General features: G+C 44.1%; 1 protein-coding gene across 1 annotated transcript; it reads left to right on the forward strand.

The window, feature by feature from the left end:
- Positions 1-4,314: 4,314 nt before the first annotated feature.
- On the forward strand, positions 4,315-21,386 carry slc30a2 (solute carrier family 30 member 2; the record flags this gene model as incomplete). The annotated part of the gene is made up of 8 exons (XM_084483890.1): positions 4,315-4,397; positions 8,529-8,734; positions 13,712-13,858; positions 14,130-14,283; positions 16,419-16,638; positions 17,457-17,562; positions 19,314-19,448; positions 21,241-21,386. 8 exons carry the CDS (start codon positions 4,315-4,317, stop codon positions 21,384-21,386), a joined length of 1,197 nt encoding a protein of 398 aa, XP_084340016.1.
- Positions 21,387-22,878: the final 1,492 nt, after the last annotated feature.

A 22,878-nucleotide genomic window follows, 5' to 3' on the forward strand; every position in this document is an offset into this window, starting at 1 on the left:
CAAAACGGCGCCGAGCATCACACACTCACACACGCGCACACACACGCGCGCGCGCACACATGCACACGCACGCGCACACGCACACACACATACACACACACACACACACACACACACACACACACACACACACACACACACACGTGTGGAGGACTAATTAAACATTGACATTAATATCCATACCATATAGTACCATCGCTGGAGGGTCAGCGTCACATTTATTGATGACAGGAGTGTCCGTATGCACGTAGGTTAACTATGTTCCCCGGGTCCTATGTTCCCCGCTTTGTATGTGACCGTGAATCGTGAATATTAGGGTTACGGTTACGGTTATGGTGAGGGTTATGGTTAGGGTTAGGGTTAGGGTTAGGTTCAGGGTTATGGTTAGGGTTAGGTTCAGGGTTAGGAGTCAGCGTGTGAGTTGCCTGACAGGCTGCTGTCCAATCCTAGCGCTTGAGGCGTAACTTTTCCCGGATTCCGCCTATGAAAAACACAGTCGCGACGGGGGAACAGAGGACCCCGGGGACATAGGTAGCCTACGCTCCCCAATAAAGCACCTCCGTGATATCCAAAGCGATTTACACATAAGGCTGAGAACATCGAAAGAATACCATTTATATTGGATTTAGATTACAAGGAGGTGGGCGGCCATCTTATCTTATCTTTTGGTTTTTATTTGCTCATTATTGTATTTACGATAAATTTTATACGATAAATAAAAAGCACACAAACAATTCTTGCAATTGATTTATAATTGATCTAGGCATAAGCCCAGAGATTGGCAAAAATACATTGAAATCTAGCTATACAAAAGGCAAATGTACTAATATGTATTCACTATTATTGTTATTAAAATAAAAATGTCATTAAAATACATATAATTAGTATTTAAAAATACATAAAGTTAACTTCCATTAACTCATTATCTCTGTTGTGTCTCAGCAGCAGGTGATGATGTTGATTCATGTTTGGTAAATCTTTTTGTATTCAGTTTGATGTTGAACTCTTGTTAACGATATGTTCGACCTTATAGTTCCTATAGTACCTTAAAGTAAAGTACCTTAAAATGAATAAATAAATACAATTACATCGAAATGAAAAATTAAGAATTACTGCAGAGGCAGTTCAGGTCATAGAGCGCAACAGAGCCCCGTAAGTCCCGCCCCTTCCCGCCCTTTCCACTGGGGTTTAGCGGAAGGGGCGGGAATTACCAGCGAAGTCCCGCCTCTTCCGCTAAACCCCAGTGGACCTCTAGGTTGAAAAATCGTTAATGCAAGTGAATGTGAGAAAATAATTATTTTCTGGTCCTGTTTGAATTGTGCCATGAATGTCAACATATGTTGTCTGTGAATTTTTAATATAATTTTTCACGAGTTTGACAGTATATTGTATGATTCTTCGGCTAGCAGTCAACATGTCTTGATCCGTTTTATCCAGCAGTTCCTAGTTTTAACATCAGACGGAAATCTAAAGAAAGAACAGCCCATTTTGTTGGAATGGTGACATTTGGGTACAAAACACACAGGCATCTTGATCTAATGTTTCCTATGGATGTCTCCGTAGATTATGGCAAAATACGCAGCATTAGCATTAGCTAATAGCATTAGCACTGTGATTTGACAAGTGGAGGGAAAATGTGTTATGGGGTGACGTCACACAGGCGACATGTAGTCTTTCTCGTTATGTCTTTTCCACAACTGTTAGCCGAAGAATCATACAATATACTGTCAAACTCTTAACTTGAAAAATTATATAAAAAATTCACAGACAACATATGTTGACATTCATGGCACAATTCAAACGGGCCCAGAAAATAATTATTTTCTCACATTGACATTAATGATTTTTCAACCTACAGGACTGGGGTTTAGCGGAAGGGGCGGGACTTACCAGCTCTATGGGATCCAGTCCGTTTCTCAACACCAAGTACGCGGACTACGTACTCACGGACTTGGAAGTACGTACTTGGCAAGTCCGGACTTCGAAGTACAGACTTCTGAGAACGCGAGTACGCACCTGCAATTGGAACAGCAGCAGACTCGATGACGTCACCACCTCAGCTCTGTTAACTGCTTTACGGCCTCATGTAGGCATACTAAACATAAACAAATTATATAAAACTAAACCCCAGCCTCTTTCATGTTAAAATAGTATGTTAATATTTTGAATGAATATAAATGAAAAGATATGCTTGTCGTGTGTATTTATATACACACGACTTTTTATATGTAGGGTACAGATGCGCGTGCCTAACTGCCGTAGTTGGAGAGTAGGCTATTATAACGAGTAATAATAATAACGAATGAGCGAGAAATTACACAGATTAGAATAGAAACACACACACACACACACGATCGGATGGATCCGACCGGGATTTTCGTTGCCATTGCGATGGGTTTCCTCTATCAGCGACGTATACAATATAAACTAATTATATAAAACAAAACCCCAGCCTCTTTAATTTTAAAATAATATGTCAATATTTTGAATGAATAGAATGAATGAATAAATTTTTGTTATATATGTAAAATGTTCCTATATATAGCCTATTATTATAGCTTACATACTAATATTTTAAAACATGGGAATGCGAAATGCATCCTGGGATATTTAACGGTCCCACACGAGTCACCTCCGATGCGTCCTCGGTGGAACGGCCTCATCGAGAACGCATCGAGAACACTTCAGGTTTTACGACAGTACTCACGTACTACTTGGAATTGGAACAGTACTTGGGCTACCACTGATGACGTTTCACGAGAACGCAAGTACACGTAGGCTACACGACGAGTATGAGAACGCAAATTGAGAAACGGCTCCAGTCTCCTCTTAGGGGATCCGGGGGAGGAGCCTCAGAGCCTGGCCGGAAACCAGAACCTGATAGGGGCGGAGTTACGACCGAGTGGATGAAGCTTTCAAAAATGGATTTAAAAAAGTGTATTTCTACAGTCGCACACGGTTTATGTAAATAGCCAAACACACGCCTCAGGTCCTCCAACAGCATGATTGATTGAAACTATTGTGAAGTAAATAAAGTGAAACGGCCCATTCCAACGTCTGCAGACTTTAGAAAGAAAACCTGCTGCTAATCAAAGGAAACAGTTAAGGTTAACTGTGGTATAATGAACGTATACCACTGACTGCTTTTATAAAACGGTTACGTAAGTATGGCGAAATGAAAGTCATAGACACCCTCAGTTTTGAAAAAGCTAGAAAGTCGGAAAAACATTTTTTTTAACGAATACAAAAAAGTAGTCCCTCCCGGCTGCCGGCAAAGTGTACGGTTGCTATGCAACACACTGTAGCGTCCTTCAGAGAGAAGGCTAGAGACGGTAGCTCGGTTCGCCGGCAATTTAGCCTTTTATCGAGCAGTTCACTCACCGTGTGCCTATTGCTTTACAACATTTCCACCTTCTCCATCAATCAACATGTTTTTAGGCTTCAGTGAACTATGCTAATGCTTTTATATATAAATAAACAACAGTTCAAGTTAGGCGCGGAGTGATACTGAACTCTGTAAACTGAACGGGCGTCATAGCTGTGTGTATACGCTCAATATACAACAGTTGGGAACCAATCAGATCGCTTGATTTAAGCCACCCGTTTTATTAACTATTTATTTAACTATATTTATTTAACTTATTATATCCTCATTTAATTGTTAGACACTATAAATGTAAGTGTTCTTAATACAAACTGGCCAAATATACATATTACATTTAGTTATTTTCACACTGATAAAATGGGATACAATTACAAACAACAATTACAAAATAGCAACAATTATTTAAAATATGTATTTCAACATGTAATGCAAAGGCGAAGGTTCAAGGCAAATTGACAAGCTCAAAGAGGGAGAAGATGTGTTTGAAAAGGTTACCTTGATGTTGTTACCCCTTCTGTAGCGGAGCGTACTCTGCATCGTGGTCCAGCCCGCCCCTCAGTCAGACCAGGAGACACGTCCCGGGTCTGGAGCCGCCCCTCAGACCAGGACCAGGAGACACGTCCCGGGTCTGGAGCCGCCCCTCAGGACCAGGAGACACGTCCCGGGTCTGGAGCCGCCCCTCAGACCAGGACCAGGAGACACGTCCCGGGTCTGGAGCCGCCCCTCAGACCAGGACCAGGAGACACGTCCCGGGTCTGGAGCCGCCCCTCAGCCTCACACCTCAGGGGAGACGCGTCCGTGAGGACGGTCCAAACCAAGGATAACTTGTCCTGCCTCATCCAACACATGTAAACGGACAGTCGAATTGAAGCAGCATCTGCAGAAACCCACCTTCGTTCATAGAAAGAGAACGGACTCCCTCGGGAAGAATGGATAATAACGGGACCAAAACGGAGAAATCGCTACTCATTCATGACAAAAATGCTCAAATGGATTCATTGAAATCGAAGGGGTGAGATATGTGAAAGCATGTTTCAAAATTTTGTTACCCAAGATAAAGGTCCAGTCTGTGTTTCATGCTTATTCGTGTTCTGAAGGTGTTTGATTTAATATTTCTCTCGGTGTTGCGTTTAAAGACTTTATGCTATGACATGGTCTGCCTGCTCCGTGGTTCCGCAATAGTCTAAACCTTTTTCGTTACCGGTCGTCAATTTTAATGCCTTGATTTAAACAAAGGATGTGGCTGTTTCTGAAAATGGTTTATTTGTCGTATTCACAACAAATTAAAGCAACAGCAATGAACTGATTGAGTCTCAGGCTCCATCCAACAATGCATAATAAAATAATACAATGTATAAGAGAAGCACTAGAAAAGTCACCTGAGACTACAATAAACACGAAAGTGGTGCAAAGACAGTGCATTGATTTACAGTGGTTCAGTTGCATATTGATTGATTTTATGTAAATGTGTTGGAAGAAATAAAATGACTGAAGTTTTAAAAGATGACAAAAAAAAAGTGGAAGTAGGCCTAGCACGATTTAAATAAATGCACAGACACAAAACCCATGAGCGGTTCCAGTTGAATAAGGCTTTATGTGAGGCCGGGGGAGCGAGCTCTAGGCGGAGCGGCAAATGAGGTCCTCGCTCCGCTGCTCCGTGGACAGCGGGTGACGGATGGAGAGGAGGACTCCCCGGAGCAGCAGCTCCTGATGTGTCGTTATCTCCCCGAGGACCGGCCTTCAGGGTGAAGGGACAGTGCGGTCTACACGGCCTTTATCACCTCTTTTAATTAGCTATTAGACCTAGGCCTGTTGATGTAACCTCTGTAAAATGGATTGTTTGCTAGGTCAAACAGATATTTGACCTAGCAAATAAATAAATTTAAATATAAATAAAAACACATTATCTTTATTTTGCAGTATGTCCAAAATAATAGCAAAAATTATATATATACCTATGTGTGTGTGTGCGCGTGGCGGCGGGACTTCCATGCAGTCTACCGCAGTAGCTGATGGGGCACTGTGTGGTCATCCTAGCGTCTACTGCAGAGGCCTGGGCCTTGTGTCAGGCCTAATTCTGCATATTTGCACATTCGTTCTTCTATTCTGTCACTTATTGGCACAAATATCTTCCTCTATATGTAGTTCACCCGCCGTCTCCGATTTGTCGACGTCTCGCATTCATATTCAATGAATGGAATTAACGTTGAAATACAGCTTCCATGAGAGGCCGACAGCTAACGGGTTACTGCTGGGTCTTCAACATAATGACAGCTAACGGGTTACTGCTGGGTCTTCAACATAATGGTAGAACTTCCTCACCACTGTCAGGGACTTTCCACTTCCTCAATGTTATACATATTGGCCTTTTCTCTATTTGAATGACAATGTTAATATCATATCAGAAGATAAAAAGCAGTACCATGCAATTGCCAATACATTTGAATGTAAAACAGTATTATATTATACAACATATTATAATGCTGCATCAGTATTATATGATACACATCACAGTGATGGTAATACTACATCAGTATTACATTATACACATTACAGTGATGGTAATTGACATCAGTACTATATTATACATCACTGATGGTTATATTATACACATTACAGTGATGGTAATACTACATCAGTATTATATTATACAACACTGTACTACATCAGTATTATATTATACACATTACAGTGATGGTAATACTACATCAGTATTATATTATACATCACTGATGGTAATACTACATCAGTATTATATTATACAACACTGTACTACATCAGTATTATATTATATTAACACTGTGGTGGTAATACTGCTCAGTATTTTATTATACATCACTGATGGTTATACTACATCAGTATTATATCATATATATTATTATATTCAATATATTGCATGCATACTCCAGATAACCTCTGGGCCTGTATCAGGACATAAATGACTATCACAGAGAGACACTCACAGCATGTCCTGGTCTGATAAGATAGACACACACACACACACACACACACACACACACACACACACACACACACACACACACACACACACACACACACACACACACACACACACACACACACACACACACACACACACACACACTCATTCCATAGAGATATTGCAGCTTGTGGCTGTGACTCTTTTTCTGAGGTTAAATAAATATTAGGTTAATTGTGGTAGGGCTGTATCATCATGGAAATAACTATTGAGTATTAAGTGAGTATTAATATAATCTGTAATCTGTAAACCAACCAAAAGGCTGTCTTATTCACTATGTCTCTCTGTTTAGAGAACTGAAATATCCAGCATACAACACATCATTTCTTAATGAACATCCCTTGTTAATTACAGTTTGGTTAATGGGAATACTGAGAGCATGCTGTGGGTACAGTAGTCGGTGAGGAGGCAGCTGTTGTCCACATGGGACCCAGAGTCCATTCTCCTAGCCAGACTACATTGACTTTACTCACTGTAAAGGTTATTGGTTTAAACATAATGACCACTTTAAGCTCTCTCCGTCACCAAACTGACACGGCAACATTCTTTTATTATATAAATCGCATTATATTAAAGTATATTAGGCGTAATAGGGAATATTGTTATGTGATACTATTAAAATATTGTCTGCATTTGCAATTGGGTGTCGTGTGTTTGTGCATGTGGGTGCATGTTTGTGTGCGTGTGTGTGCGCATGCTGGTTTCTGTGTGTGTGAGTGTGTATTTGTGTGAGAGCATGTCTGGGTGGGTATATGTGTCTGTGTCTGCGTGTGCATGTATATACACACATACATGCACACTGCCAGACATGCTCACACACACACACACACACACACACACACACACACACACACACACACACACACACACACACACACACACACACACACACACACACATGCACAGCATGTCTGGCAGTGTGTGCATGTCTGCATATGTATGTGTGTGTGTGTGTGTGTGTGTGTGTGTGTGTGTGTGTGTGTGTGTGTGTGTGTGTGTGTGTGTGTGTGTGTGTGTGTGTGTGTGTGTGTAATGGAGTCGGTGCTCAGCAGTGCTTATCTCCTCTGAGGGGATGAATGATCTTTTTTCCACCTCATTAACCTCATCTCCAATTGCCACACGAGCACTATTGTGTGTGTGCCCCGTGCGTGCGCTGTGTTCAGCGTGCCGTTGTGTGTGCGCTGTGTTCAGCGTGCCGTTGTGTGTGCGCTGTGTTCAGCGTGCCGTTGTGTGTGCGCTGTGTTCAGCGTGCCGTTGTGTGTGCGCTGTGTTCAACGTGCCGTTGTGTGTGCGCTGTGTTCAGCGTGCCGTTGTGTGTGCGCCGTCCACGCACCGCTGCACGTTGGGAAAACCTCCGGTCAGCGATCTGCTCAGTCCTGGTTCCATCGATCAGACGGAGCTGCTGCAGTGTCTCACTGTCTCACTGTCTCACTGTCTCACTCTGGCTCACTGTCTCTGTGTCTCACTGTCTCTGTGTCTCACTGTGTCTCACTGTCTCACTGTCTCACTCTGGCTCACTGTCTCTGTGTCTCACTGTGTCTCACTGTCTCACTGTCTCTCACTGTCTCTGTGTCTCACTGTCTCTCACTGTCTCTGTGTCTCGCTGTGTCTCACTGTCTCTGTGTCTCACTGTGTCTCACTGTCTCACTGTGTCTCACTGTGTCTCACTGTCTCACTGTGTCTCACTGTCTCACTGTCTCACTGTGTCTCACTGTGTCTCACTGTCTCACTGTGTCTCACTGTGTCTCACTGTCTCACTGTGTCTCCTGCACAACGCAGACTCTGACAATCAGACACCCAAACACTATGAGATTAAAAAAAAGTGTTTTCCATTTTACTCTCTCTTGAGGAAGGTTGTATTTAATTAACAGTGAACAAATGGAATAGAGTACTGTGTTGACGATCAGAACATACATATAACCACATTTACCCCCCCCCCCCCCCAAAAAAAAAACGGTTTAGCATTCACTTCCCCTTTAATGAATAATAACAAATCATTCCAAATGCTTCAAGTCACCTTTTCCAAATCCATATTGTTTGTTTTGTTAAAGGTGTCAGAGTGAGGCAGCAGTGCACTGGGCCACCATCGCTGGATTCTGCCAGCGCGTCGCAAACTCATCCATCTCGTCTCATCCCTTGTAGCACGTTCCCAGACTCCGAAGGGGTCCACCCTCGCATCCAGAATGGAGGGACGGCCGGCACCGTCGAGCTCAAGAGACCAGTTGGTTTACATTGCCATGGCAACAATGCCATGGAGTCTGAGGAGAGGGGGGACAAACGACTGGCCCAGAAGAAGCTGTGCGTAGCCTCCGCTGTGTGCCTGGTCTTCATGATCGGAGAGGTCATAGGTGAGGAATACTCCCAGAATGGGATCACTACTGATGCTCTTACATGACTGTTATGAAGGTGATTCAGAGACACACCTATGGTATAATGTGATGAAGTGAGTTTACTATTCCTTCGTATGTTGTACGTTAATGGTTATTTGTATGTTGGATGGTAAATGCTATAAGTGTCGGTGTGTCTGTTTGCCGGACTACAGATCAAATATTGTGTGTAAATGTGCAGTGCACATGAAGCGTTAACTCTAGCTCCCTAGTACCTGCATTTCTTATGTTATGTTATTGTTACATGAATGTGTTTATGTTATGCAGTTCTCTAGTCCCTCCGCTGCGTCTCAGGACGGACAACGCCCCTTAACTGTGGTATAATGAGAACATACCACAGCCTGTCGTGATCTTATAGTATATTATTGGCGACAGTAGTTAGTTTAAACACCAGCTACATACATATTAAAACAAATAAATCCATGCAAAATATATCATAAGGTTGTAAACGTTGCACAGGTCTTTCAGCTTAATTCTTTGCATTTCCATGATGAATCTATAAAAAGCAATACAGCACTAAATATTTCTGAACGTTCAAATAACTTAATAATAATAATAACTTATAATAATAATAACTTAATAATAATAACTTATAATAAATATAACTTAAGAATAATAATAACTTGTAATAATAATAACTTATAATAATAATAACTTAATAATAATAATAACTTAATAATAATAACATAATAATAATAATACCTTAATAATAATTATAACTTAATAATAATAACTTGTAATAATAATAACTTAATAATAATAACTTAATAATAATAATAACTTAATAATAATAATAAATTAATAATAATAATAACTTAATAATAACTTGTAAAGCAACGTGTATTGCTTTCCATCCGATCACTCTTTGGCAGGAAGTTGGTATCCAAAACAAAGCTGTAGGGACACAACAATATACAGAATGGGGTAATTAATTAATTAATTAATTATAGGTCTATGAATGTAGTTTACTGCTATGGATGGAAATAAGAGGATTGTGTGCGAGCATGTTGAAGTGAACAAAAAATAACGATTAACGGTAGCTTACATCATTTATTTTATAGAAATTAGGCCGCTAACTGTTAAATCCCTACATGGTTTAGGGCTTATTAGCAGGCTATTGTGTCGGGCTGCTATGAGGTCATGATGCTTACGTAGCTGCCGTGGCTATCGCCGTCCGGCTTATGGTGCATCGCTGGGAATTATGGGAAAAACATTTTCGCGACGTGGGAAAGTTCTCGTGAACGACACCTCATGACACTCTTATGATTCTACTTCCGTTCGGCAACTGAGGCCAGATTTTGTTAAGAGTTGCCCAGTTGGGGAGCGTACCTATGTCCCCCGGGTCCTATGTTCCCCGGGTCCTATGTTCCCCGGTCACGACAAACCGGATTCCGCCTATGAAAAACACATTCGCTCCCCGGTCACATACAAAGCGGGGAACATAGGACCCAGGGAACATAGGACCCGGGAACATAGGACCCAGGAACATAGGACCCGGGAACATAGGACCCAGGAACATAGGACCCAGGAACATAGGACCCGGGAACATAGGACCCAGGAACATAGGACCCAGGAACATAGGACCCGGGGGACATAGGACCCGGGGGACATAGGACCAGGAGACATAGGAACGAGGGAACATAAAGGATGACCCCCCCAGTTGGTGACGTATGGTTTACTAGTGAAGAACATGGCGGAACATATATTTTACTCAGTATAAAATAATCAACCATCATATCACATACTTTACTATTGATTGACGTTGTAACCGTCTGTTGGCATCGACTTTGCTCAGTTTTAAACGTTGTGTACTGGTAAACCAGCTCTAGATAAGGGCAGGTGTAGCCCTCCATACAGTGACAATACAATGTGCTTCTCATAAATAAAAGCAAAAGGATAGTAGGTGATAGGCTACAAGGAAACTTGAAACTGATCCTACTAAGTTCTGTTTAGTTCTGACTGTTTTTTATCAGATAAAACCCCTGCTGTGAATAACTTTTAGATTCCAACGCAGCGCACATGAACGGTCGCTGTCGGGAACACGTGTAAGCGCGAGCGTCATCACTGGCGAGCAGTCTCGTTATCACCAGGACCGTGAACGCGCCTGTAAACCCCGCTGGCGGCGGTGGAAACGTGAGCCGTGACTGAGCTGGGTCAAACCGCACCTTCACTACTGGGCCGAGGAAACACGAAACACGGGAAAGCAGGATATAGTTACTATGCAACAAATAGCTGGAATAAACTCCCTGAGGATTTAAGACTTGCCCCAACTCAGTTTTTAAAACAAGACTGAAGACTTTTGTTTGCTTTAGCTTTCTGCTAAATCTTAAACACATTGTACTCTTTTTAACTTTGCCATTGTTTTCTTTTACTTATCTATTTTATTTTATTGTATGACTATATTTCAACGTGAAGCACTTTGAGTCTGCCTTGTGTGTGAAAAGCGCTATATAAATAAAGTTGCCTTGCCTTGCCTACATCTTGCCTACGTTTACATTGGCTCCAGATGTTGAATTGGCTTAAATAAAATGCTGCGTCCTTCACTAATCAGAGATGTTCAGTGCTGCAAGCCCCACCTCCAAAGTTCCTGTACTTATTCCACCGAGGCAGGACTTAATTTAGACCCTGGTTCCTGCTATGGGAACGCAGCTATAGGATATACAGTATATAAAGTTATACCCTGGATATAGGCCAGGACAAAACAGGGGTGCCCTGACTTTTTTGAATGCCCAGGTCAAAATGCAATGAATGGAGTCATCCAGGGTTTCATAGTCCAGAAAGTAGCTGCTGGAAGCTAGTCTCAAGCAGGCTTCCAAATGACAGTCGTGGTGGAACGGTATTTGCACTTAATAATCTTCATGTGGGAAAAGGCTGACTGGCATAACTAAGTAGAGCCAAATAATGAGGTGAAGGAGGTAGCCCATGTCCTCATGGCTGGATACTTTTCCTTTGTGAGAAAGTTCCAAAATGGTCCATGAGCCCTGGACTCAATATCAGCTTTAACTTTCAACATCTCATCCTCCACTGCAGACGAGTTCAAGTGAAACTGCTGCAATTTTGCGAGAAAGTCAACCTCGAACATCTTACTCAAATGAATAGGCTTGAGGAAAGCAAAGTCTGGAAAAAAAAAAAGTTTGTCAAAGTCTGACAGTCTGCCTAACCAGCAAATCAACCATTAACACAGAAGTCTCTTTCAAGAAAAAGGGATATGAGACGTTACAGCCAGATGTTTTTAGTTCAACATGTTTTAAACTTAATGATAATGTGTACAGTGGTAGTTTTGTAGGCCTGCAATGCATTCTTGCATAAATGTAACAATTACTTTCATACAAATTAGGGTTCATTTAAAATATTAGTGGACAGGTAGGATGAGTGAACAATCACTCAAATAATCCATTTAGTTTCCCCTTCTGTGACTGCAAGCCTACATTCCTTTAATTAAAATTTCAAACTTGGTAATGAAGTCATATTTACATCACGTTTATATAGCCTGCATAAAACATCAAGAATGCACAGGGCAAAATATCCAAAAGATTCACATCTTCAGAACAGTGTTTTAGCAGGGCCCAGCCATGTCTATAGCGTCCACCGTTCCATAATGACGTAGCCTTGTGTTGAATGCAGTTGGGTTCCCTTAGTGTTTGTTCCCATTCCCTTACGAGTTCTCCTTCACATGATTCCTCCAAATAGTCAAAAGTTTGACTATTTGACCACAGTTCTTGAGCTTTACCCAACAGCATTATCCATTAATCGTTTTGAATATCAAATGTGAAATACCCGTTTGTATGCTGTGGATATTAACTGCTAGATAGGCAATCGACTGATCACAATGCACACCCAGATGGTCACGTTTGGTTCTTGGGGTGAGGGGAGATGCATTAAACCCTCACCCTTGTATTAAAGTTATGACATATTTCTGCACATGGGGCTATGCCATGGCGCAGCTGTGCCCATGGTAAATGTACAATAGTTTGAAGCCTATAGAGTCAGTGAAGGCCCCCCAATATGATGACCTCTCCTGGCATGCAGACTGGGCAATAAAATAAAACCATTTCAGATTGCCAATACATTTTCTTCGCTGTATGAGCATTGTATAACTAATTCATTGCAGGAACTCCATTTATCAACCTGTTAGAAATGATAATGTGGTCAGTTAATGAACTTCAGGAAATGCATTTCCATAGTCATTGACCCTTTTATACAAGAAATGACAGCAGTTCCAATTAAGAATACTTACCCTTTATTTATGCTGCCGGGGCCAGTAGCCTGGAGCCTGCTGCTCTCTGTAGCCTGGAGCCTGCTGCTGCTGCTGCCCTCTGTAGCCTGGAGCCTGCTGCTGCTGCTGCCCTCTGTAGCCTGGAGCCTGCTGCTGCTGCTGCCCTCTGTAGCCTGGAGCCTGCTGCTGCTGCTGCCCTCTGTAGCCTGGAGCCTGCTGCCCTCTGTAGCCTGGAGCCTGCTGCTCTCTGTAGCCTGGAGCCTGCTGCTCTCTGTAGCCTGGAGCCTGCTGCTCTCTGTAGCCTGGAGCCTGCTGCTCTCTGTAGCCTGGAGCCTGCTGCTGCTGCCCTCTGGAGCCTGCTGCCCTCTGTAGCCTGGAGCCTGCTGCCCTCTGTAGCCTGGAGCCTGCTTCCCTCTGGAGCCAGCTGGAGCTCTTTGGGCACATATCCAATCTGCCAAGGAACATAGCTAGGCTTCTCCATCTCATCGTATTATGTTGTACTGATGTGTTCATGACCTCCAGGAGGTTAGGACTGTTGTACTGATGTGTTCCTGACCTCCAGGAGGTTAGGACTGTTGTACTGATGTGTTCCTGACCTCCAGGAGGTTAGGACTGTTGTACTGATGTGTTCCTGACCTCCAGGAGGTTAGGACTGTTGTACTGATGTGTTCCTGACCTCCAGGAGTTTAGGACTGTTGTACTGATGTGTTCCTGACCTCCAGGAGGTTACCTGGCCCACAGCCTGGCCATCATGACAGACGCCGCCCACCTGCTGACGGACCTGGGGAGCATGATGGTCAGCCTGTTCTCGCTGTGGATCTCCTCCAGACCTCCCACCAAGACCATGAGCTTCGGCTGGCACAGATCAGGTTCAGGAACCAGCTTTCTTTTTATGCCGTATTGTCGACTCCTACACGCTGAAACTAAGAATGAAATGAGCTACGGTCGACAACGAGGCCAGCATCCCACTGAGCCGCATTACGAATAGCAAAGCCAGCCGACCCCACAGCAGAGACTGGCCTCATTGTTAGTGTTGATCTGGTGAACTGAAACAGCTGCGCTCTGTCTTTATGTTCATGGGCCCAGTTCCTTCCCCATTGCTAACAAACATGCGGTTCTACTTCTCTGTCCTGTGGTCAGAGATCCTGGGGGCCCTGGTGTCCGTCATGTCCATCTGGGTGGTGACGGGGGTCCTGGTGTACCTCGCCATCGAGAGGATCGTACGCAACGACTACGAGATCAACGGCCACGTGATGCTGCTCACCTCCGGCGGCGCCGTCGTCGTCAACATCATGTGAGGGAGCGTTCTGAGTACTGGTCTGAACACCAGTACTGGTCTGTACTGGTCTGAACACCAGTACTGGTCTGTACTGGTCTGAACATCAGTACTGGTCTGAACACCAGTACTGGTCTGTACTGGTCTGAACACCAGTACTGGTCTGAACACCAGTACTGGTCTGTACTGGTCTGAACATCAGTACTGGTCTGTACTGGTCTGAACACCAGTACTGGTCTGTACTGGTCTAAACACCAGTACTGGTCTGTACTGGTCTGAACACCAGTACTGGTCTGAACACCAGTACTGGTCTGTACTGGTCTGAACACCAGTACTGGTCTGTACTGGTCTGAACATCAGTACTGGTCTGAACACCAGTACTGGTCTGTACTGGTCTGAACACCAGTACTGGTCTGAACACCAGTACTGGTCTGTACTGGTCTGAACACCAGTACTGGTCTGTACTGGTCTGAACATCAGTACTGGTCTGTACTGGTCTGAACACCAGTACTGGTCTGTACTGGTCTAAACACCAGTACTGGTCTGTACTGGTCTGAACACCAGTACTGGTCTGAACATCAGTACTGGTCTGAACACCAGTACTGGTCTGTACTGGTCTGAACATCAGTACTGGTCTGTACTGGTCTAAACATCAGTACTGGTCTGAACATCAGTACTGGTCTGTACTGGTCTAAACATCAGTACTGGTCTGAACATCAGTACTGGTCTAAACATCAGTACTGGTCTGTACTGGTCTGAACACCAGTACTGGTCTGAACACCAGTACTGGTCTGTACTGGTCTGAACATCAGTACTGGTCTGAACACCAGTACTGGTCTGAACATCAGTACTGGTCTGAACACCAGTACTGGTCTGTACTGGTCTGAACATCAGTACTGGTCTGAACACCAGTACTGGTCTGTACTGGTCTCTACACCAGTACTGGTCTGTACTGGTCTGAACACCAGTACTGGTCTGAACATCAGTACTGGTCTGTACTGGTCTGAACATCAGTACTGGTCTGAACACCAGTACTGGTCTGAACATCAGTACTGGTCTGAACACCAGTACTGGTCTGTACTGGTCTGAAAATCAGTACTGGTCTGTACTGGTCTGAACATCAGTACTGGTCTGAACACCAGTACTGGTCTGTACTGGTCTGAACATCAGTACTGGTCTGAACATCAGTACTGGTCTGAACACCAGTACTGGTCTGTACTGGTCTAAACATTAGTACTGGTCTAAACATCAGTACTGGTCTGTACTGGTCTAAACATCAGTACTGGTCTGAACATCAGTACTGGTCTGTACTGGTCTGAACATCAGTACTGGTCTGTACTGGTCTGAACATCAGTACTGGTCTGAACATCAGTACTGGTCTAAACATCAGTACTGGTCTGTACTGGTCTGAACATCAGTACTGGTCTAAACATCAGTACTGGTCTAAACATCAGTACTGGTCTGTACTGGTCTAAACATCAGTACTGGTCTAAACATCAGTACTGGTCTGTACTGGTCTGAACATCAGTACTGGTCTAAACATCAGTACTGGTCTGTACTGGTCTGAACATCAGTACTGGTCTGTACTGGTCTAAACACCAGTACTGGTCTAAACATCAGTACTGGTCTGTACTGGTCTGAACATCAGTACTGGTCTAAACATCAGTACTGGTCAGTACTGGTCTGAACATCAGTACTGGTCTGTACTGGTCTGAACATCAGTACTGGTCTGTACTGGTCTAAACATCAGTACTGGTCTGAACATCAGTACTGGTCTGTACTGGTCTAAACATCAGTACTGGTCTGAACATCAGTACTGGTCTGTACTGGTCTGAACATCAGTACTGGTCTGAACACCAGTACTGGTCTGAACATCAGTACTGGTCTGTACTAGTCTGAACATCAGTACTGGTCTAAACATCAGTACTGGTCAGTACTGGTCTGAACCCCAGTACAGGTCATCAGTACTGGTCAGTACTGGTCTGAACATCAGTACTGGTCTGAACCCCAGTACAGGTCATCAGTGCTGGTCTGGGTGGTTCCTCCTGAATATATAAAGGTATTAAACACGTTATGACTCAAAGCCTTACGGTGATGTCACTATTAATGATGGTTATTATACTGACTGTATCTTGATCTGGTTGTCCTTCCAGCATGGCTTACATTCTGCACCACTCCACCACCTTCCACGGCCACGGAGAAGGTTACCACCAGCTGGACGACAACGCTGTGAGTTCCACGGCTCACGGCCACTCCCACGCACTCCTCGGTGGTCATGACAACACCAGTGTGCGTGCGGCGTTCATCCACGTGGTCGGCGATCTGCTGCAGAGCGTCGGCGTCCTGGTGGCCGCCATCGTCATCTTCTTCCGGGTGGGTCGTCCTTCTGTCACCGTACACATCCTGTTGTTTACAACGCGCTGAACAACATCACTTCCTGCACCCAGGCTGCCCCAACAGAACGCACACTCAGAACGCACACTCTGAACACACACTCTGAACACACACTCAGAACACACTCCTGTATAAGACGCCTCCCATGAATGGTGAAATACCACGTAATTACAACACAAATGCACCTGCGATTGTCTCGCCCCTTAAAGTTAAATGATTCTAGCGTTTCCTCAGTTCATCCGGTTCTGTGACGATCTGAGGGCTTCTCTCATTTCCTACCACTCAAACCAGGAACCGCTTGATGGACGGACTTTGTAGTAGGATACTGATCATCTCCTTACTTTGTTGTTGGGGAGACGTTAGTTTCATCCTGACAGCTGAGAACAATATGTTATGACTGGCTGATTGGAAACTGTTTGTGAACGAAAGGAGCTGTGTTGAAGTGCGTGCTCTGGACTGATAGGTGGACTGAGAGCTTAGTGACGACCACACAACAGCTCTTCATCTGGCCCCTGACGTATGAAATTATTGATCTGTTTTCTATGTTGCTATGCAAATTGTTATTGTGATTCAAAGAACAAACCTATTATGATCATATTTCTATTATTATGTCTATTATTAATCTTTCATGTGTTTAACTTGTGTCTGGGGGTCCAGTACATTTTCATGGTAAATGCCTGACTCCTTCGTAAGGTGACTGACTCTTCTTAACCCTACACATTGAGACAATTAGACACTCCTTATTAGAGCACACACTCCTCACCATGACCAGATCCATCTCTCCTCTGTATCTTCAGCCTGAATATAAAATAGCAGACCCCATCTGCACCTTCCTGTTCTCCGTCTTCGTCCTCGGGACCACCCTCACCATCCTCAAGGACGTGTTCAGGATCCTCATGGAGGGTAAGAGCTGTTTGAATGTCCTCCTCATCCCACTCAGAGAGAGAGAGCTCCAAACGCTAATGGAGAGAGAGAGCTCCAAACGCTAATGGAGAGAGAGAGAGCTCCAAACGCTAATGGAGAGAGAGAGAGCTCCAAACGCTAATAGAGAGAGAGAGAGAGCTCCAAACACTAATGGAGAGAGAGAGCTCCAAACACTAATGGAGAGAGAGAGCTCCAAACGCTAATGGAGAGAGAGAGCTCCAAACGCTAATGGAGAGAGAGAGAGCTCCAAACGCTAATGGAGAGAGAGAGAGCTCCAAACGCTAATAGAGAGAGAGAGAGAGCTCCAAACACTAATGGAGAGAGAGAGAGCTCCAAACACTAATGGAGAGAGAGAGAGCTCCAAACGCTAATGGAGAGAGAGAGAGAGCTCCAAACACTAATGGAGAGAGAGAGCTCCAAACACTAATGGAGAGCGAGAGAGAGCTCCAAACACTAATGGAGAGAGAGAGCTCCAAACGCTAATGGAGAGAGAGAGAGAGCTCCAAACACTAATGGAGAGAGAGAGAGCTCCAAACGCTAATGGAGAGAGAGAGAGCTCCAAACACTAATAGAGAGAGAGAGCTCCAAACGCTAATGGAGAGAGAGAGAGAGAGCTCCAAACGCTAATGGAGAGAGAGAGAGAGAGCTCCAAACGCTAATGGAGAGAGAGAGAGCTCCAAACGCTATTAGAGAGAGAGAGCTCCAAACGCTAATGGAGAGAGAGAGAGCTCCAAACGGTAATGGAGAGAGAGAGAGCTCCAAACGGTAATGGAGAGAGAGAGAGCTCCAAACACTAATGGAGAGAGAGAGAGAGCTCCAAACGCTAATGGAGAGAGAGAGCTCCAAACGCTAATGGAGAGAGAGAGAGAGAGAGCTCCAAACGCTATTAGAGAGAGAGAGAGAGCTCCAAACGCTAATGGAGAGAGAGAGAGCTCCAAACGCTAATGGAGAGAGAGAGAGAGCTCCAAACGGTAATGGAGAGAGAGAGAGCTCCAAACGCTAATGGAGAGAGAGAGAGCTCCAAACGCTAATGGAGAGAGAGAGAGCTCCAAACACTAATGGAGAGAGAGAGAGCTCCAAACGCTAATGGAGAGAGAGAGAGAGCTCCAAACACTAATGGAGAGAGAGAGAGAGAGAGCTCCAAACGCTAATGGAGAGAGAGAGAGCTCCAAACGCTATTAGAGAGAGAGAGCTCCAAACGCTAATGGAGAGAGAGAGAGAGCTCCAAACGGTAATGGAGAGAGAGAGCTCCAAACGCTAATGGAGAGAGAGAGAGCTCCAAACGGTAATGGAGAGAGAGAGAGCTCCAAACGGTAATGGAGAGAGAGAGAGCTCCAAACACTAATGGAGAGAGAGAGAGAGCTCCAAACGCTAATGGAGAGAGAGAGAGCTCCAAACGCTAATGGAGAGAGAGAGCTCCAAACGCTATTAGAGAGAGAGAGCTCCAAACGTTAATGGAGAGAGAGAGAGCTCCAAACGCTAATGGAGAGAGAGAGAGCTCCAAACGCTAATGGAGAGAGAGAGAGCTCCAAACGCTAATGGAGAGAGAGAGAGAGCTCCAAACGCTAATGGAGAGAGAGAGCTAATTCATTGAGAGGCAAATTCAAAACTGGACTGCAAACTAACCTTTGTTGTTGTGCTTTCAATCTGGCCTTGCTGTCATCTTAGGCCTCGTGTGTAAAGCTGCCATCCCATGAGCTGGTGTGTGAAGCTGTCTGTTTCTGTCCTAGGGGCTCCCAAGGGGGTGGAGTTCAGCTCGGTGAAGGAGGTGCTCCTGTCCCTGGAGGCGGTGAAGGCGGCACACTGCCTCCATCTGTGGGCCCTGACCCTCGGCCGCTCCCTGGTGTCAGTTCACCTCGCCGTGGGTCAGTACCGCACAGGGAGGTCTGTTCACCACAGGAGGTCTGTTCACTACAGGAGGTCTGTTCACTACAGGTAGAGGAGGTCTGTTCACTACAGGAGGTCTGTTCACTACAGGAGGTCTGTTCACTACAGGTAGAGGGAGGTCTGTTCACTACAGGAGGTCTGTTCACTACAGGTAGAGGGAGGTCTGTTCACTACAGGTAGAGGGAGGTCTGTTCACTACAGGAGGTCTGTTCACTACAGGTAGAGGGAGGTCTGTTCACTACAGGTAGAGGAGGTCTGTTCACTACAGGAGGTCTGTTCACTACAGGTAGAGGAGGTCTGTTCACTACAGGTAGAGGAGGTCTGTTCACTACAGGTAGAGGGAGGTCTGTTCACTACAGGTAGAGGAGGTCTGTTCACTACAGGTAGAGGGAGGTCTGTTCACTACAGGTAGAGGAGGTCTGTTCACTACAGGGAGGTCTGTTCACTACAGGAGGTCTGTTCACTACAGGAGGTCTGTTCACTACAGGTAGAGGAGGTCTGTTCACTACAGGTAGAGGAGGTCTGTTCACTATAGGAGGTCTGTTCACTACAGGAGGTCTGTTCACTACAGGTAGAGGGAGGTCTGTTCACTACAGGTAGAGGGAGGTCTGTTCACTACAGGTAGAGGAGGTCTGTTCACTACAGGTAGAGGAGGTCTGTTCACTACAGGTAGAGGAGGTCTGTTCACTACAGGTAGAGGAGGTCTGTTCACTACAGGAGGTCTGTTCACTACAGGAGGTCTGTTCACTACAGGTAGAGGAGGTCTGTTCACTACAGGTAGAGGAGGTCTGTTCACTACAGGTAGAGGAGGTCTGTTCACCACAGGTAGAGGAGGTCTGTTCACTACAGGAGGTCTGTTCACTACAGGTAGAGGGAGGTCTGTTCACCACAGGAGGTCTGTTCACCACAGGTAGACGGAGGTCTGTTCACTACAGGAGGTCTGTTCACTACAGGTAGAGGAGGTCTGTTCACTACAGGTAGAGGAGGTCTGTTCACTACAGGTAGAGGAGGTCTGTTCACTACAGGTAGAGGGAGGTGAAGGGGAATTGACAGAAAACTAGAGAGTAAGATGTCTTGGTGACAAGTAAGTATAGTAGTGTATCATTTGTTTTGGTTGATTTATTTTTATGAATTATATTTTTCTCCAATTGAATACGACCTATATTGCTGGGACTATGTTCTTGACATGGGATACATACTAGAGTGACTATTACTCACCTGCACCAGTCCCTCTAGACATGGGCTAGACACTACTCTAGTATATATACACTAGAGTGACTAATACTCACCTGCACCAGTCCCTCTAGACATGGGCTAGACACTACTCTAGTATATATACACTAGAGTACTGGAAGGCTTCCAGTTTACTCACATCCCATTCTGCCTTTACATGATTTTTGGACCTCCACTATAATTTGTTTTGGGCTCAGATCTATCAATCAAAATAAGTTATTAAGGAGAATTGCATAACGTCAGAAGTAGTTCTCGTAGAGACCTGTACTAAGCTTGAAACTTTGAAACAAAGGGCAAATCCAACCAAATTACATTGTTATCGGTTGAGTCAGCAAAGTCATACATGATTTGTCACTACACTTTAGGCCCTCGTAAATAAATCAAATAATCTCATTTAGTGAAGTCAACTCTTTCCAAAAGGGCCCCTATGTGATGTGGACCCCCAGACCAGCCATACGTAGATGAGGACACAGCGGTGTCTTTACAGGAGGTTTGAGACGTTACAGATCAGATTAACTCCTCCCCCCCTCCCCCCAGGCGAGGGGGCGGACCCCCACCTGGTGCTGACGGAGGCCACAGAGCTGCTGAGGACCAAGTTTGGCTTCACCAGCGTCACCATCCAGGTGGAGCCCTACTCCACAGACATGGACCACTGCGCCCGCTGCCAGGACCCCACCACCTGAACACACACACACACACCCTGGTCTGAGCACACACAGAACCCACACTGCCTGGTCTAATCTCTGAATAATCTCTGGTCTGAACCACAACGCCCACACTGCACTGGCACAGGGTCGCTATCCTGGTCTTGGAAGCATCTCTGTGTTTAAAGCAAACATTGTCCCTTCCACACCTATACCACTATTTTTTTCATTTTTTTTTTCACAAAATTCAGCTTTTTTCATTTATCTATCAGTACTTGGAGATGGAGAGAGAATTGTTTTCATTAAACAAAACCGGTGTTGGCTATTAAACATCCAAGAGTGCATTTCATTATCTGTATCCAATCAACTCCCTTCAAAGTGAAGACCTGTTTGTCACGGCTTCTCATTCATTAGTCATCTATTTTCATCACCATATACAACCACTATATGTTCATATCGTTCCTGTGTTCCCTGTTCCTAATCCGATTCAAGGACTTTCTGGAGTACAATTCTGTTGTCAGAATAATTTTCCAATAGAGTCGAGCAAATAAAGTATTTCTGGATAATAACCATTTTTCTCCTTGGATAAGTGGACTTAGTTCTACCACTCCACCGTGTCAGTTATTATATCATAATGGTAATATCACCAACATCTAAACCCCTCAGACCAAGAGAGCCATTGGGAGACCTTTCCTGACACATAGCACCTGGTCCTTTTAAAGGACCAGGCCGACAGCCAGCCAACCTGTCCAAAGTGTGCTTTGGTAACCAACTCTCTAGATACACTGAAACTAACATTCTGCTGAACCATCGTGAATGGGTACTCATTCCAAACCCAACATTTGCATGGTTACCTGTTGGAAATAATATATTGACCGTAGTCATAAAGAGATAAATTGAACTGTGAATATCAAATGTTTTTCTGAATGTAAGAAAAAAAAGTTAACAAATTAAATAATGATCAAGGCATCCATTTGACCATGGTTTCAGAGCAAAGAAAGCATTTGTTGGCAGTTTGGTGGAACACAATATTTAAAATCATTCCAAAATCAGTGAGTAAAGTAAAAACAATAGATGCAATACCTTTCATTGGTGTTGCTGTGCGTTTTCTGTGGGTATCATTTGAGAATGCGTTGTCTTTTGTACTGTGAATTACTGTAACATTGGTGGCTTTTGTAAATAAATTTCATGTACTTTGTGATTTCTCTAGTGTGAATATTTTTGTAAATATTAGTTTCATTGTTATCATTCTCAGACGCATTGTCAGTTAAAGTGTTTAATTCCTCAGACTCCACAATGTGCTGTTCGATATTTTATGTGTACATGTGCAAAATGATTTTTTCAAAGACTAATAAAAGAATGCAGACTACCAAAAAAGTGAATCTGTTTATATTTCTGCTATATTATATGAAGATACAATACTATCATTGAAGATAATTTATAACCAGTTTAGCCTAATTTTGGGGATTAATAAAGTGCATAAAATCTTATCAAAGCAATTATAAAGAAAAACTAATCTCAGTTGATCCAG

Source organism: Micromesistius poutassou (assembly GCF_964030765.1).
Source record: "Micromesistius poutassou genome assembly, chromosome: 19".
Classification (NCBI taxonomy): domain Eukaryota; kingdom Metazoa; phylum Chordata; class Actinopteri; order Gadiformes; family Gadidae; genus Micromesistius; species Micromesistius poutassou.